The sequence below is a fragment of the Corylus avellana genome, chromosome 3 (assembly GCF_965113065.1).
Source record: "Corylus avellana chromosome 3, dhCorAvel1.hap1.2, whole genome shotgun sequence".
In the NCBI taxonomy this organism is placed as follows: Eukaryota; Viridiplantae; Streptophyta; class Magnoliopsida; order Fagales; family Betulaceae; genus Corylus; species Corylus avellana.
The window spans coordinates 2267352-2284833 of record NC_142492.1 but is presented as its reverse complement, the minus strand read 5'-3'; the positions used below and the strand labels follow the sequence as shown (position 1 = coordinate 2284833).

General features: G+C 37.2%; 2 protein-coding genes and 1 pseudogene across 2 annotated transcripts; 1 reads left to right on the top strand and 2 right to left on the bottom strand.

Annotated features, from left to right (window-relative positions):
- The first annotated feature begins 418 nt into the window (after positions 1–418).
- LOC132176641 (B-cell receptor-associated protein 31-like protein) lies at positions 419–1651 on the top strand. Its single transcript, XM_059588905.1, has 2 exons — positions 419–701; positions 1453–1651. The coding sequence occupies exons 1-2, from the start codon at positions 419–421 to the stop codon at positions 1548–1550; spliced, it is 381 nt and encodes a 126-aa protein (XP_059444888.1). The 3' UTR covers positions 1551–1651.
- A 909-nt stretch (positions 1652–2560) lies between these two features.
- Positions 2561–8211, bottom strand: LOC132177932 (uncharacterized). The gene is made up of 4 exons (XM_088514129.1): positions 6690–8211; positions 5470–6531; positions 2805–4158; positions 2561–2738 (listed from the first exon to the last, which is right to left on the bottom strand). The coding sequence occupies exons 1-4, from the start codon at positions 8209–8211 to the stop codon at positions 2561–2563; spliced, it is 4116 nt and encodes a 1371-aa protein (XP_088370255.1).
- Positions 8212–12415: 4204 nt separating this feature from the next.
- LOC132174563 (mitogen-activated protein kinase kinase kinase 18 pseudogene) lies at positions 12416–13786 on the bottom strand (annotated as a pseudogene).
- Positions 13787–17482: the final 3696 nt, after the last annotated feature.

Here is a 17482-nt window from a genome sequence, read left to right as displayed (position 1 = left end):
TTGTCACTCCTAACTAAACTGATATTTGTCTTTAGAATATGTGATTCTCACATATATTTTTAATATGATTAACATAGCTTGTAACATGTGCTATTAGAGCGTGTGATTTTTATATCCATATTTCTTTCAATACAATTTAAAGGAAAACTACTTACAAAGGAAAACCAACTAAGCTAACAAGTTAACTCTTTTTATTCTTGCAAAGCCTGTTGAGATTGATTTGCCACATCAAGTTATCCTGTGCCTCCTAAGGTCGTGGAAAGTATAATTCTTTGATTGAACCAAAAGGAGATACCAAAAGTAACATAGGACCATACGTGTTCTATGCTCCCTTTTTGGTCATCTTCATTCTTCATCATAGAAAATGAAGTAAAGATCGAGTTATTTTTTTTGTTTTTGTGTGGATAACATAGCAAAGATGATTCAGCTTTTGTTTACGCTTGTATTGGCGGAAATGGCTCTGATTCTGACCCTTTTGTTTGGAACCCCACTGAGGAAGTTGGTGATGATGGGGTTGGACCGGTCGAAGCAGGGAAGGGGACCATTGGTGGCAAAGACGGTGGCTGCAACAATGATGGTGCTCTTTAGCTCCACCGTGTATAGCGTGGTGAAAATCCAGAAACGTTCAACGGAAGCTGGCATGATTAATCCAACTGATGAGGTTCTTTTGGCGCATCGTCGTCTGGAAGCATCTCTCGTAGGTACAAAACCTCGCAAAACAATTTTTTTAAAAAAAAAAATTTTAAAAAGGCTGAGGGGGGTGACAAGATTGTGACTACTATATCTGGGTGTGAATATTATAGCACATACTCACTAAGAACCAATGTTAGGAGATAACTCGTTTAATTAAATGGGTCAGGTTATGGTTGATCTATATACTCTTATATCTATATTTCGACATGACCTGAACCCGACATAATGACTAGCAATTTTTGACATGACCTACGAACCCGACACAAACTTAATATGAAATTAGAGTGTTAGGGTTGAAGCATTTGGTTGACCTATATAATATTATACACATGCATCGACATGACTAGAACACAACACGCAAACACGAATTATCACCCCTACTAAACAGTGACAACCAAAAGCACTCACTCAAAGCCAGTTAAACCATAGCCTGACTTAACTCCATCATAACATAAATAAAACCCAAAACGGTTTTTGTTGTAACACATTATTAGTAAGGGTTGCTATTACAACTTATCCACTTTCTATGTTCCCGGAGACTAAACATTTTTGTAGAATTTTACAATAAAATTGAAAATATAAGAGAATAGTGGAAAAATAAATAAATAAATAAAGAACACAATTTTTTTGGATAATACCGCCTTAGATATTTGATTAGAGAGAGACAACTATAATAATTAATAGTTATAAGAAAAATATGTAAGAGCTAATATGGAAAATTATTCTAAATGTTCTAACAATTTTATGACATGTACGCAGGATTCTCCCTATTCCTTGCACTAATGATAGACAGACTACATTATTATGTTCAAGAGCTTCATCTACTGAGGAAGAACTTGGAGCGACTAAGAATTTAAAGCAGAATTATAGCAAAAACAGGGGAATGGAGGAACCAAGAAGACATACATGGAGTGCCTTTGGACTTGAAGGAATATATATATATATAATTTACATCACTCGTACAGCATGATGATTCGTTTGTGTTCATTCATAAACTGATTTATATGTAATTTACCGAATTGGTAGATGAATGTGTAATTGTGTAAATTACTATTTATTTTAAAATGTTTAAGTTAATAAAGAATGATTCATTTAATTATTTAATTAATCTTTTAATATAATCTTTTTTTCAACAAATAAGGCCTAAGAAGTAGACTATTCAATTGGAATTAGATGAAAACTGTAGAATTAAGTTTCAAATTCAAAAATTTTGTTCTAATACTATGTTAAATTACTAATTATTTTAAAAGTTTAAGCTGACAAAAATAATATATTTAATTAATATTCTAACAAATTCGAACGACTTGACCCATCATAATTGTTAGAATACAATATATGAAATTTTTCATATATTCCATACTTGGTTAATATTAAAATATTCTCTATTTACGGATTAATTATAATTAAATATTGAAATTTTAATCAAATTAATGAGATTTGATTGCTATAAACAAGTGAATGGGAGCACAATGTAACCCTTAGAGCTATTTTAAGTGATGGACTAAGTGTCTAACACCAATCACCCATAATTTCGTTGTGTTCTTTCTCTACATTGCTTCCGCTATTATTTTCATAATTAGTTTTTTTTCCACAAACTTCAACACATCATCAGAGCGTCATCATTATTTCAATGATAATAATTTCTTAGTCTAAGATGAGTGAGGATGCAAGTTACATGTGTGGTGCTGATTGGTGCAGCTCAGAAGCATTGTGATGTGTCAATTTCCTCTACTCGTTTTACTTTTCTTAGTCAATTTCCTCTTACTTGATGATAATTGGGATTATGATGATGCTGTTTTGATTTTTTTTTTTTTTTTTTTTTTTTTTTTTTTTTTTTTTTTTTTCTAATTGAATAAGGAAAAAAAGGCTACAGGGGAGGGTCTTTTCCAGCTCTGATCCGAATGGAAGAGAGAATGGGAGACCCTATGGGAATGCTTCCAAAAACAAGATGGGAAGCGGCCCACTTAGCTAAAGCATGTGCACGAAAGTTGGCACATCTAGACACTTTCGAAGCATTCCAGCTAGGAAAGGAGGATAAAGTAACACTAATGTCATAAATACAATTTGCAAAAGACCAAGAAGAGAAAAGGGAAGGATTATTAATAGCTAACACTACTAAAAGAGCATCCCCTTCAATACAAAATTTATCATTGGTCAGAGAGGCAGCCATGCGAGCCGTTAGAAGAGCAGCAAAAGCTTCCCCAGTTAAAGCTTCTGTGGATGATAACTTGTGAGTAGCTGCCATGATTATATTTCCAGAAGAATCGCTAATGACTCCTGCAGCAACAGAAAAAGAGCCTCGAACAGCAACATCAAAATTTCCTTTAAGCCAACCAACTGAAGGAGGAAACCAAATAGAAGGAGTGGCTGAGTCTCTCCAAGCCGTGAGATGGTGCTCCAATGATGAGGAAATCTGATAAGCAACACTGGAAGGCACAGGCTCCACACCATCATGCACTAAAATATTTCTAGCCCTCCAAATATTATCTAATGTAATGGCTGCAAACAACTGGAATTTGTTAACATCAGAAAATGGAATAGCCAGATATTGAGCAGGAAATATAATAGCTAAAATCCAATCAACTATAGGCTTATTAGAGAAGCCATCAATGATTAAGGGCCAAGAAGAATTTCTCCAAAGGAATTTAGCAAAGTTGCATTCCAAAAAAATGTGACAAAGAGTTTCCAGAGGACCCTTGCAAAAGGGGCAAACCCAAGCATCCTCTGCATCTTGAGCAACAAATCTACTAATGTTTGCCCTAGAGGGTAAGATATCCCAAGCAATTTTCCACAACAAATGCTTAAGCCTAGCTTGAAGTTTAAGACCCCAAAGGGACAACCAGGCTTCCTCAGCAAGAGGAGAGATGCGGCCACCTGGAAGAGCCGAAATATCATGAGCAGATTTTACTGAAAAGGACCCTGTAGGAGAAGGGGCCCAAGTCCACTTATCCATATGACTATGATGGGGAAGATAAATGCTAAGAATGTTCTGGACAGTACTAGGCTCAAAAAGATCTGCCAAGAGAGAGGCATTCCAAGTGCGATCTTCTTCCAAAATTAAATCTGCAACATTAAAAGAAGGAAGAGAAACCAGATTGGTGTTCGGAATAGGCTTGAAATTTGGATTCAAGGGAATCCAAGGAGACTGCCAAACATCCACATTTAAACCGCTGGAAATAGCAATACAAGCACCCTTTTGGACCACCAAACGGTTTTTAAGTAAACCTTTCCAAAGCCAAGAAGAAGATGGACTAGGAGGAACATTCAAGAAAGAAACACCATTCTTGAGATACTTTCCCCTAAGAGCTTCAACCCAAAGAAGAGGTTGATTGGAAGTCATCTTCCAACCTAGCCTTGCCAATAAAGAATGATTCAGAAATTCCATAGAACGTATACCCAAACCACCCTGCGATTTGGGTTGACAAATACTTTTCCAAGCAAGAAAGGAGAGATTATGCTTTTTATCTTGGGGAAAACCCCACCAAAATTTCCTTAAACCAGAATTTATCACTTCACAAAAGGACTTGGGAAGAAGGAAGATAGACATAAGATAGGTGGGAATAGCATTCGCAACTGACTTCACAAGAGTAGTTCTAGCAGCTTGGGAAAGAAGGCGAGCTTTCCAACCCGTGATCTTGGAAAAAATTCTGTCCTTTAGCTCAATAAATGAATCAGATTTTCTCTTGTGCATGAAGAGAGGAATACCAAGATACTTGGCTCTAGCAGGGATCAAATTGAGACTAAGAATGCCTTTGATAGAATTCTTCTTAGCTGGCCGGCAATTTTTACTAAAAAACACAGCTGACTTGGAGACATTGATACACTGGCCGGACCACTTAGAGTAAGTAGACAGGCAGTTAAGAATAGTCCTCGCCTCACTACCATTAGCCCTAGAGAAAATCATAACATCATCTGCAAAAAAGAGATGAGAAATAGGAGGACACGAACGTGCCATCTTAATACCATGCAGATTACCCAACACTTCTTCCTTTAAGAACAACCTTGAAAGAATCTCCGAACCTAAAATAAAAAGGAACGGAGATAGAGGATCACCTTGCCGAAGACCCCTAGAGGGGGTGAATTTACCATAAGGGGCTCCATCAAGGAGAATGGAAAAAGAGGATGTAGTAATACATTGTCTAATCCATTGGATCCAAACCGAATTAAAACCAAGCAAAGAGAGAATCCTTAACAAAAAATCCCATTCCATAGAATCAAAGGCCTTTTCCATATCAAGCTTTAAAGCCATCAAGCCACCATTCCCTTTTTTCTGCTTCATAGAATGGAATAATTCATGGGCTAGAATAGTGTTATCATGAATGGACCTTCCCTTTAGAAAAGCCGATTGAGAAGGAGAAACAATTTTATGCAAAAGAGGCTTAAAGCGATTGGAAAGGATCTTAGAGATGATCTTGTAATTAAAATTGGTAAGGCTAATAGGGCGAAAATGATTCACCAGAGAAGGGTTATCAACCTTAGGAATAAGAGCAATGTTGGTATGATTGAACTCTTTAAGAAGAAAACCTCCCCTAAAAAAGGACTGCACAGAGACAACCACACTATCTTTCACAATAGGCCAGTAAGTTTTATAGAAAAGACCCGTCATTCCATCCGGGCCAGGGGCTTTATTAAGCCCAAGCTCCTTAATAGCAACAAAAATCTCATGTTCATCAGGAATGGTACAAATTCTAGCATTTTCCTCAGCAGAGATAACTTCATTCACTAATTCCGGCAAATTATCAATCAATGGTGGGTGGGTGGTGGAAAAAATGTTACTGAAATGACCCACCAAATATGCACCAATATTATCTCTACCACAAATAGGAGAACCATCTGAAGATTTAAGGCTAGAAATAGAATTATACCTGCGACGACACACAGTAGAGGCATGGAAAAATTTTGTATTGAGGTCAGTACATGTGAGCCATAACTCTCTAGACTTTTGCTTCCATAGCACCTCCTCTCTCAAAAGTTGCTCTTGTAAATTCTTTTGAAGAACAGCTTCTCTATCCGTAAAAGAAGAAGAATGAGGACAACTCTGAATAATACTGATTTCAGCCATCAGCGATTTTATTTTAGCTTGTATATTGCCAAAATGCTGGTGATTCCAGGATTTTAAAGCAATCTTTGTGTTCTTCCACTTCCTGCTCAAAGAGAAAGCTGGAGAGCCCTCAACCTCAGCCAACCAAGCTTCGGCCACCACAGAGAAACTGGACTTATCACGAGTCCAAAAAGCCTCAAAACGAAAAGGTTTTGGAATATTCTGATAAGTGCCATCAGTAGAGAGCAAAATGGGGCAGTGATCCGAGTGAGAGGCTGGCAAATGATTAATCACAGCATTGGGGAAAAGATGCACCCATTGTTGATTGGCCAAACCTCTATCTAGCCGTTCTCGAATATTAGCCCTACCAATCCGATGGTTGCTCCAAGTATATTTATTTCCAACAAAACCCAAATCCACCAAAGCATTGAATTGAACAAAATCCACAAAATCACCTTGAGAAGACGACCCAAAATTACGACCTCCACTCTTCTCAGCGGGAGAAAGAACAGAATTAAAATCTCCCATAAGAAGCCACGGACCTCCAAAGGAATTCCCCAAATCAGACAAAAAAGGCCAAAAACCATGACGCCCTGAAGCAGTAGCTGGCGCATAAATGCAAGAAACAAGCCAAGGGCAAGCTGTAGGATCAGAATACACCAAACAAGAGATACACCTCTTATCCAACCTAACAGGCTCAACATCAACACCATACTTCCAAGTCAGAAAAATCCCTCCTTGTGAACCAACCGGAGGAACTTCCAACCAAGAAGAAAAACCCAAACCAAACAAGGAAGCTTGAAAACGAGAAGAAGGCACCAACGTTTCAGAAAGAAAGAGAAGATCAGGTCTATGTTGCCTAATCAAAGCTCGTAGGACACGAATTGTCGGGTTACGAGCAAGCCCCCGACAATTCCAAGCTAGGAGCTTCATTGGACTGGTGGGGGCTGAACACAGCCTGCCACCTTAGCTGAAACATCCACTGCAGAGTCAATCTCCTCCAAGGCAAGCTGAGAGTGAACAGAAAGAACCCGCATATCTTTGGTCTCCAAACCATCCTCATTAGATTGGGAATTTAACTTAGATTTTTTGAAGGGGAAATCATGCACAAAGGGAATGGCAGGGGAGTATTGATGTTTGGAATAAGGGTGAAAACGTTTTTTGGTACCGGAGGCCAGATGGTATTTTGGTGGTTTCAGGGAAAAAGAGGGAGGCAAAATTCTAGAAGTGCAAGGAGAGGATTCTGTAAAGGAGCACGTGGCATCTTGGGTAAAGTGATTAGTTACTATCAAACTAGAAGAGAAATTATCTAGTTTGGGAGTAAGAGGATTTTGGTTTTCGCACGTGGGGTTAGGTGAGCTAAGGGGAGAGGGTATGTCAGAACTCTTGTTATCAGCTAGATGGAGAATAAGCATGCCAGACGTGTTGGGTTGGGTAAACATTAAAGAGGAGGTATGGGTTTTCAGTGGTAAATGGACAAGAGAAGACTTTGCATTTAATGCATCTTGAGAAAAAACAGGGCTCAATGACAAAGAGTTAATTTGGATGGGATGGGGTACAGAGTCTTGAGATTGAGAATGGGCACGTGAGGTGCTAGGAGACTGAGTGGGAATGGGTAGACTCAGCTGGTTTGACTCAGTGGGAACCAATGTTGGAACTACAGAGGGAGTTTCCACAACTGGTTCGATCATGCAAGCCAAAGATTTACGAGCAGGGATGAGATTAACCACCCGTGTAAACTTGGGAGGACTAGCCTTCAATTTATTCCCGTATCTCCCATGGGCAGGTGGACGATCAGCCACTGGACAACCATAAGAGAGATGTCCTAACCTACCACAAAAATAGCAAAATTCTGAGAGACGTTCATACTTGTATTGAACCCACGTAGGAGCTTTTGGCGGGCGATGATGAGTGAAACCCGGTATCAAAGGGCGATGGAGATTGATGAGAACTCGAAACCTCAAATAACTTTTACGAGTGGGTTTATGATTATCAGCATTGTCAACCTCCAAGAGCTCACCCAAACTTGAACCAATGCTGAAAGCATTTTCTGGAGTAATCATTTCCAAAGGCAGGTCATGAACTTGCACCCAGAAGGCTCCAGTAGAAAAATCTATGTCCTTGATGGAATCAGACAAAGACCATCTCTTAAGGAACAATGGCGAACCTTTGATATTCCAAGGAGAGTTTTCCAGCACTCTCATCAAGTCTTCCAGGTTTTCAAAAGTGAATACCATCAGATCATCTTCACGGTCTTCAGTGGTTAGGGATTTCAAAAACTTCCAAGCCAGGGAGATGTTGTTCTTGATGATAACTTTAGAAATGGGAATAAGAGAAATAACCTTACCCACTAGAGTGAGAGAGGGGAGATTTGAGGGATTCGGGGAAGGAGAAGTTAACAACGGGGGGGTATCAGACCAACTAAGAGAGTTTGTTTGAGTGATAAGATCATCAATTTCCAGATTAAGATTATCCATTATCAAGGGGTGAGAAGAAAGGAGATGCAAACAAAAAGAAGAAAGGACGAACAGAGTTCAGGAACAAAGCTCTACAAGAGAGAGCGGGTTACTGTTCACGAGAAGAAGAAGCCACCCCATTTGCTAGCTTTGATATTTTTCTGGTTCCTTCTAGTAGTTGTGAAATCATGCTGTCAAAGAGGCGTAATACAATGTGAAAAGGCCAATTTGGAATTCAATGATCACCTTTTTGATTATTCCATGGGCATCAAATAGATTATTCTATTGAAAAACTTCAAAAGATTTCAGTGCGAAAACGTCCACCATCACGCATGGACCATCGGACAAATATTTGGTGCGTCGACCACTGAAATTGATGGCATTGTGTCATTTTCATGATTTACATTTTACATGTTATTAATGGAATACAATAATTTTTATTATACGTGTCAATGACTGCCCTTTCAGTGATGGGTCTGTTGTCCCCAAGAGGTAACTCAATCAGCTTGAACCACGCCACATGAAGCGAAGATCACTAGTTCGAATCCCCCTTCCCCCTCTTGTGCGGACATGTCAAAAAAAAGAAGTAATGATTTTGTTCAATCAATAATAAATTTATAATATTGTAATAACGGATGAAAAATGTTAGTTACAATATTGGCATTATCACTTTAAAATGTGAGATTGAATTGTTTTTATTAAACTCCTGGCGTTTTTTTTAGGGTCACGTCATATGGCGTTACTAGGTGGTTCTCGATCTCTCATATTATTTGTAATGTCTAATGTCTCAAGGAAAGTGTTATCCCACACACACACACACACACATATATATATATATATATATATATATATATATATATAAGCATTAGTACTATAAGCAAAAAATCTAACTTTTCAATTTTATTAGTTAGCAGTTGAATTGTTAACCTGGCATTTTTAATCATATCACCAATTATGAATTGTCATCTCAGTTTGTTAAGAGATTGTAGTACTCCAAACATTTTCCTTTCTACAACCCAGTTTATTAAAATGACATGTTTTGAGCATAAGATTCTCACATGCATTTTTAATAGAGCGTGTAATTCTCATAAAAATGCATGTGAGAATCGCATACTTTAAAGACAAATATCAATTTGATAAATTAAATTTAAATAATCTCTGCCAATTTAGTTTGGGGAAAAAAAAAACTTTATCCTTATTATAATGTCCATAGGCAATGAATTAAGTATGCATGCAATGGATTTTCTAGATTTTGGTCATGCATACCTTTCTCAGTTGACTGAGCCATGTCCCCACTTGTAGACAACAAAGTTACAGATTTTGTATCTTGCTCAACCTTTTTGTTTCCTATTTGCACTAATTTAGTCATTTTTATAATTAAATAATGTATGTTATTCTAAATATTTCTAAAAACAAGTTTCGCTTATCATTGGCTTTTGCCCCTTTTCATATGGTATTTGATCCCAACCCAAAGAGAAAATAAATAAATAAATAAAAAATTAAGGGTTTTCTATCTCTGTACATATATTTATTTTTCATAATCCCTTCTTTAAATGGTCAATTTTGGTCTTTTAACTTATATTATGACTTTCTTTTTAGCTTAATGAGCCAAAAAGTATGCTTTATTTTTTATTTTTTTAGGTAAAAATTCGGAATATCATTAATAATCATGAAATTGCAACTTGAAGACTTAAACCTACCACAAATTGCTTAATTATAAGTTAAAACTCATTTTACATATACAAACATATCATATGTGAAGCTCCATTGAGATGGTGCTGAGTTTTATGGCTACAAACGCTACACGAATTTTGGATTTTAACGACGACTAAGAGTCATCACTAGCATTAATAGGTCGCCACAGTTTTTTTTTTTTTTTTGTGGCCCAAGTCAAAATGATGAGGATTTATTAGTACGCGAAATCGGCTAATAATAATGTTATAAAAGGTAGAACTTTTCAGATCATACCCCGGCCAACAAAATCTGCTTGGAAAGCCTTCTCCCTAATTTTCACACATCCTTCTAGTTTTTGAAAGGCTAGTGCAAAGTCGACTCATCAACCAATGACAAAAAAAACGTGAGGCAGACCAAAATATATTGACCCACTTACCCAAAATAAAAAAAAAGAAAATAATGTTGACCCTCCTACTTGCATTACCAAACTCCCTTTGTGTTCACATGGGAAGTTCTTTACTTGCATCGAAAGAAGTTGACCTGTTAATTAATTTGACTTGGTTTAAAGTCTTCCCCTTCATATATATATTAAAAAAAAAAAAAAAAAGACTTTTTGATGTTCAAACACCCACCCTCTGTCTCCCTTCTCAGGCGGCCATTGCTTCACTTGCAAGAGACGAAGGACTAGGTTCAAAGTTCTACAAGAAAGAAAAATACAAAGTCAAAAAAAATAATAATAATAAAAAAATCCGAGATCGACTTGGCTTAGGTCCATTTTCAACTAAAACCAAAATCGTTGAGATTGGGACGCGTGTATCATAATATAACCGAGATACATGTTCCAATTCCAACGAGTCTGATTTTAATTGAAATTGAACTTAAGTCGAATCCCAAATTAAGTTTAGCTTAAGTCCAGCTTCAGTTGGAACTAAACTGTAACATATATCTCATAAGAGGACAAAAATGTATACGAGTTCCAATCCAAATTAGAATTGAACCCAAGCTGAATGCCTTAAAATGTTCTGGAGCAAATCTATAATAATGCTTTACATGTTAAGACAAGGCCTAATGAAAACAGTATGTTTATATTACGAGTAATTTCTTCCTCTAGAGTTTATAAATTGTAATGTGTTTCTTTGAGTGAGTAAGAAACACATACTTTTATATTAATATTATTAATAAGAAAACTACATGTTTCTTATTTGATAATTAAAAAATTATATACTTCTCATATGTTAAAAAATACGTTGGAAATTTCTTCAATATTTGGAGGTAATTAATGTACAGAATGGAGGCCCATTGTCCCACTTACATTTCCGTACCACTTAATTTGACTACAAGGAATTTGCTGTGTAAGTTAACTCAAGGGAACTAACCAGGAAGAGACAGATGGGTGAGGCAGCCGGGCTGCCAGCTATATTATCCAGAAGAAGAAGAAGAGAAGAATAGAAAGAAACTATGCACAAAGTACGGATAAAACAATGAATATTCTATGAGAGTGACGGATTAGATTTTATGTGGGAAAGATGCTTACAACCTACTATGCATGACTTGAGGAGACAGCTGGTTTAGTATTGTCTAACCAGAGATATTCAATATGGGATGCCAAATAAAAGGATTAGATCATGGATGCATTCACCTACACAAATTCTGGTTCATTGATCCATAAAAGGACAAAAGTTTTCCTCCAAAATACATGTACGTATTTTAGCCTTCAGACATATATTAGATTGAAATATTTTTCTCGACCCAATTTGAAAGAAAACTTTATAATGAATATAAGGTAAATGTGTTTCTGGTGGGAATGGTTCAATGGCTCATTGGTGATTCAGGAAACCATGAATTAAAGAGTGATTGTTTAGTTCTGATACATCTGTTCTCAATGGGGCCATCAAAGATTGTGGCAGAGGCACTTTGAGAGGTCTCTTGCAGACATTTTAGTTGGGGCTGCACTCAATTTGCAAAGGGCTAGAGAGCACAAAAAAAAAAAAAAAAAAAAAAAGAGTATGTGGACTTAATCTCAAATGACTCCTCATGAAAAGAGGGGAACCAAAGAAAGGGGCAGGTACACAACATTGACCTCTCAATTTTCTACCTAAAGTCTCCCACGATCTCTACCTAAAGTCTCCTCTATTCAAATATAGAGACAAATTCCCAAACAAGAATTTGACCCATTTGAGAAGGTTAGAAAAAAAGGGCCCCTTTCACACCATAATAGATAAATCAGGCCTCATTTTAGGACGTCTTTTTTTTTAGAAAGTTTCAAAAACATTTACAAATAATTTCAAATAAAAACACTCGAAAATACTTTCATTTTTATGTTAAATTCAAATGATTTTATACACTTATCTTTTATCTTACTCTCATACTATTGAAATGATGTGACAGTTTCAATAACCTAATAATTAATATGAGAATGAAATAGTAGATAAATATGTAGCATTACTCCATATCGTAACACGTTTTTAACCAAAAAGTAGAAAAACGCCCTCTTAAAAGTTTTATCAAACGAAACTCAGTTTTTGCAAGTTACCTTGGCCTTGCTGCAAAATTAAAGCAACTGAGATATTTGCACAAAGAAGATAAGATTGTATTCAATGGATTTAGGATTCAGATCAGAGAATTGAGATGGATGCAAAGAAAACTTTTCATTATCTGTTTCACAATTTGAAATTATCAATACAATATCGTCTTCAACAAAGGCTCTCCTAATACTAGTAGCGGTAATAGTACTCAAACTGTTAACAGAGTGTACAAACAAATCCTCATTAAAGAATGAGCTTCGAAACTCTTCCAATGGAGCACTTAAATCACCCATGACTGATTCGGCTGCAGCTGAAATTTCATCCGCCATGAGCACGTCAAATTCGCCAGAGGATGTCTCATCTTCCTCTGTTCCATTGCTTCTCACTGTGACCCAATCTTCATCGCAAGTCCAGTTGGGATTCCCTCCAATCAACCTTCTGATCCTTTCAGCTGGAGAATCGGACGAAATACCTTCATGGGTCGGATTTCTTGGACATTTCAAGACTTCTAATGAATCCCAAAAACCCTGTTCCAATACACTATTTGGAGAACTCATGGTGAACTCCTTAATTTCCACAGATTGCTCAGAATCTACTTCTGCAAGAAATGGATGCTGATCATGAAGCTCTTTGGCTGTCCATCGCTCTCTTGGATCCCTCCTCAAACACTTGCTCAGAAAGTCCTTAGCTTTCTCTGACAACCACATTGGAATCTCCGGCACATCACCGGAAAATCCAATCCGATAAAGAGCCGATACCGGGTCGTTCATATCCTGCCATGGGGTACTCCCAGTAGCCATTTCAATGATCGTGCATCCAAGAGCCCATATATCAGCAGGAAAGCCCTGCTCCCCTCCACGCGCCACTTCAGGCGCCGTAAACATCGGTGTACCGGAAATTGCTGATGTGGCAGCAACTTCTACCAATTTAGCGCAACCCAAGTCAGCAATTTTCAAACCATCTTTACCCATCAAAATGTTCTGGCTCTTTATATCACAATGCACCAACCCATTTGCATGAAGGTATTCCAAGCCCTGCAGAATTTGCTTCGTGTATGATCTAATCGTAGGCTCATCTAGGCAGCCTCGGCGCCTCTGAATTGCATCGTAAAGGGTGCCACCAGGCACGTACTCCATACAAAGATTGTACATAGGCCGACCATCTTCATATGAAACATCGGAGCCTATGTACTTGACTATGCGAGGACAACTCAGCTGAGACAGAAAATGTTTCTCTCTCTGCAAAAACAGAGAGCGACAGAGCTCGGTGGTCTTGACGGCGAAGAGCTCGCCGGACGGGTTGGCTGTAGCCAGTGAGACGGTGGCAGTGGAGCCGCGGCCTAAGGTCGGCCCTCTTTTCCACTCCATGGGAGAGAGAGAGAGAGAGAGAGAGAGAGAGAGATGAGGATCTGCAGAGAGGAAGAAGTTGGGATTTTGAATGTGTTTTGTGGGTATTGCAAATGGGGGATTCTATGTATAAATTTATATGTGAATTTTGTCCCTTTGGTTTTGGTATAAACACAAAAGTGACATAAAATAATGTTCTTTCTTGTAGACTTGGTAGTTGGCCAATGTTACTGCACTTTTATTGTATTTTCTTTCTTCTTTAGATGGAGGATTCTTTGAGGGGAAGCATACCACGTGGCAAAAGGAGGGGAATGGATGACAGCCTTGGCCGTCTTCGGGCGGCGGTTAAACGGGCTTCCAATAAAGCTATCCACATGGTGACACATGGGCATTTGCAAACATTGCGCTGTTTAGAAGGATCTTACCTTAGAATATGCATGCTTAGAGAGGTGATTTTGCATTTTTGCGGCGGCAGGGGCAGTAATGTGAAGGTGTGAAAGCATATTTTGGAACGGGTGGCAATTTTTTTTTCTATTAGAAGATGTGGCAATTTGGGTTCATACGTGTCAAATAATATATGGAGGTAATAATTTGGATTTAAGGGTTATGTCTTATAAAATTGAGACATTAGTGATATTTTTTAATTTATCGTATCAAACGCGTAACCCTAATTAGAAAGACATTGATTTTTTCCTATTTGTTAGAGAACAATCAAAGTAATATATTCAGGTGGAATTCTCAAACAAGTACCGAGAAATGATGGATGAAAATTCCGTGTAATAAGATAATTTCATATGAGAGCTTGTTTAGGTTTTATCTACTCTTAGGGTTCGAATAAACTCTCACATCAACTGTCCTATCCCTATTGCAGTGTAATATGGTAGTCATATTGTACGAAATCAAAATCTCCAATTTCTAGGTAAATAAGAGAAGGTTTCTTGAGTTGGACTGTAGCTTCCTAGTTATTACTTATTAGCTGATGAGGTTGAATTTGCTCAAGGCTATTTTGTTCTCTTATTAACTCTTAGAAACCCGAGTGAAATTAGCATAAGTTTTCAATGTGAATTAGGAAGATTCTTCGGTAGAATTCAGCTGATAAGCGCGTAGATGTACGCATCGGAAAAGACCCTACGAATTGAGCTGAAGGTCCTGCCTTTTCATGGAAGGAACCAAAGAAAAAGCAAAGCACACGGAACTAAACCAAGACAAGTAAAAGCAAAGCACGCGGAATTAAACACCGTCACTGGATAGAATTCGAATAAACAAATAAATAAAAAACCAAAGTCACTGGATAACTACCTACCACTGCATCACAACGTCCAAAAACGTCTTTTAGATTGGACGGCGTTCTCTTCTTTAGAACATTCTCATGGGCTAGCTAAAATATTTTGGTTTTAGCCTTCCAAAGTTGAAATATGAGCAAAATGAGCTGCATCAGTGTTCATGTGTAAAAAATATTTAAAAACTTATAATAGTTTCTTGTATCTGCAAAAAAAAAAATAATAATAATAAAGAAAGAATAAAAAAATTATTAAAAATAATATTTAAATGGAATATCGAAAGTGAATAGTAAAATTATGGGGCGGGATGTATGTGGATTAAGGTAAATGTGAAGTATTTCCATCTGAGTAGCGTGGCTGAAAAATATAGTTGCATCAAACTAGCTACTTTAACTCAAAAATTAGTGAGTTAAAATTAGCGAAAAAAAAAAAAAAAAAAAAAAAAAAAAAAAAAAAAAAAAAAAAACTTTTTGACTGTAACAAGACATATACATAACTTTGAAATGTTGGTATTTTGAAAAAGAAAGAAAATTGAAATAAATAAAAAAAATCTGATTTTTTAATTAAAATGAAAAGAAAAATTGTTTGATCTGATGAATGTGAATGCTGATTGGGGGAGGTGTGGAGGAGTAACCTCGAAGCAATGCCAAATGTGAAAAGCTGGCTTTCTCTGGCCTACTACATTGGCAAATTCTCCCACCCCTTAAGTTTGCCTCCTTTGGTAGAATAAAGTAATGTAATATTCTCACATTGTGAACCAACCCTGTGGGCTGTAAAAATTAAAGGGCTGAATAACTTAGACCTGACTCGTGTCGGTGAACCTATCCTTTAATGTGCAGCGTGGCTGTGCTTGACAGTTGACACCATTCTTTACAGCTATACCAGCTGGACAAACAGGAAATAGCTGGCATTGGTTATGCTGGAAAGCTCACTGCAGCCCCGATGGCGTCTCATAATGCGTCCGAAATAATCAAAGAGGAAGAACCGCAACCACCCCCTTCACATCCCCCCTTGGCCCCTTACACTCTTCACGTAAAATAAATGCAATCATATTCCTTTAAAGGAAGGATTTTACTTACAGTGATGAAAAAAATAAGTTACATGTAAACCCAATTTACCCTCCGTAATTGGGTTTAAGGAATTTCTTCTGAGTTAGACTATCAATTCTACACTTCTATTCTGTACTTTTTACCCTGCAGCTTTCAATTTGTCCCCAACTCTAATAGATGCTCTACAATTCATCTGTCAGCACCAACAATCACTCTGGAATCTAACTACCAGAATATAAATGTGATACTAAATATGTTCTTCAATGTTAAAACCAATTATCCACCATGAACAAATGTGCGAATTAATTCCAAGTTGGTCCGACTCATCAGCTTTTATTCTGTGCCCAATAACTCCGGGTTAAATTCTCTAGAATTTCACCTTTCACACCTATAACAATTACTTCGAAATTTAACCTCCTGCAAATCTATCTGATGCCAACCATCCTTAAATGTTTTGCCAATGATCCACCACGCGGGGAATGAAGGGATTTATTCTAAATGAAAGGAATTAATTATAAGTTGGTCTGACTCATCATTGCAGCTATCAACTTGTTCCCGGTAACTCCTGGGTAGATGCTCTAGACTCTCAACACCACCAGCAATTTCAAATCTAACTTCCTGCAAATATATAAGATGAGTAATGCTATACTACACCATCATAAGTAATGCTATACTATACCATTATCACATCCCAATGCTATAATACTATACCATTCCCAATTCCACTCAACTGATGTGACAATGCTCATCAACCCTTAAATTAGCTTTTATTAAACAAAAAATAGCTAATTAACATTGTCAAATCAACCCAATAAAATGAGAGTGAAATGCAAATATAGAATGTAGCATTTCTCATATCATATACCAAATCTCTTTAAAATTTTGCCTTTTTTTTTTGTTTTTTCTTAGTCGGAGAACCTCTCCAAGCAGGGCCCTTTGAACTCACCCTTGCAAAGTAAACTCCAGTCCCGACTGCCCATTAATAATACTAGAAACCACATTTCTATTTAGGGGTGGGCAAAAACCAGCCCAACCCGCAAACCCGCCCCATTCCGTCCCACCAGGATTTGGTTTTTCTTTTTTCGGAAACGGATTGGATTTCTTTCACCTTAGGCGGGGCGAGGCGGATTTCAGGTAGAGAAAATTTTGGGCAATAGGTACCCACCCCGACTAGCACTATCTCACCCTATTGATACGAAAGTGTCAATTAGCACTTAAATTAGCTGTTGTTATAAAAAATAATAATAATAATAATAATTAAAAATTAAAAAAAAAAAAATCCAAAAGCTTATTAGCCCGGCGACGTTGGCAGAGCACAATAATAGTGGGATAATAATATAATTTCTAGCATTACTCAATAAGTAATACTAATGGAAAGGGTAGACTTATCAAGAGAGAGACTTAAACCATAGATACTT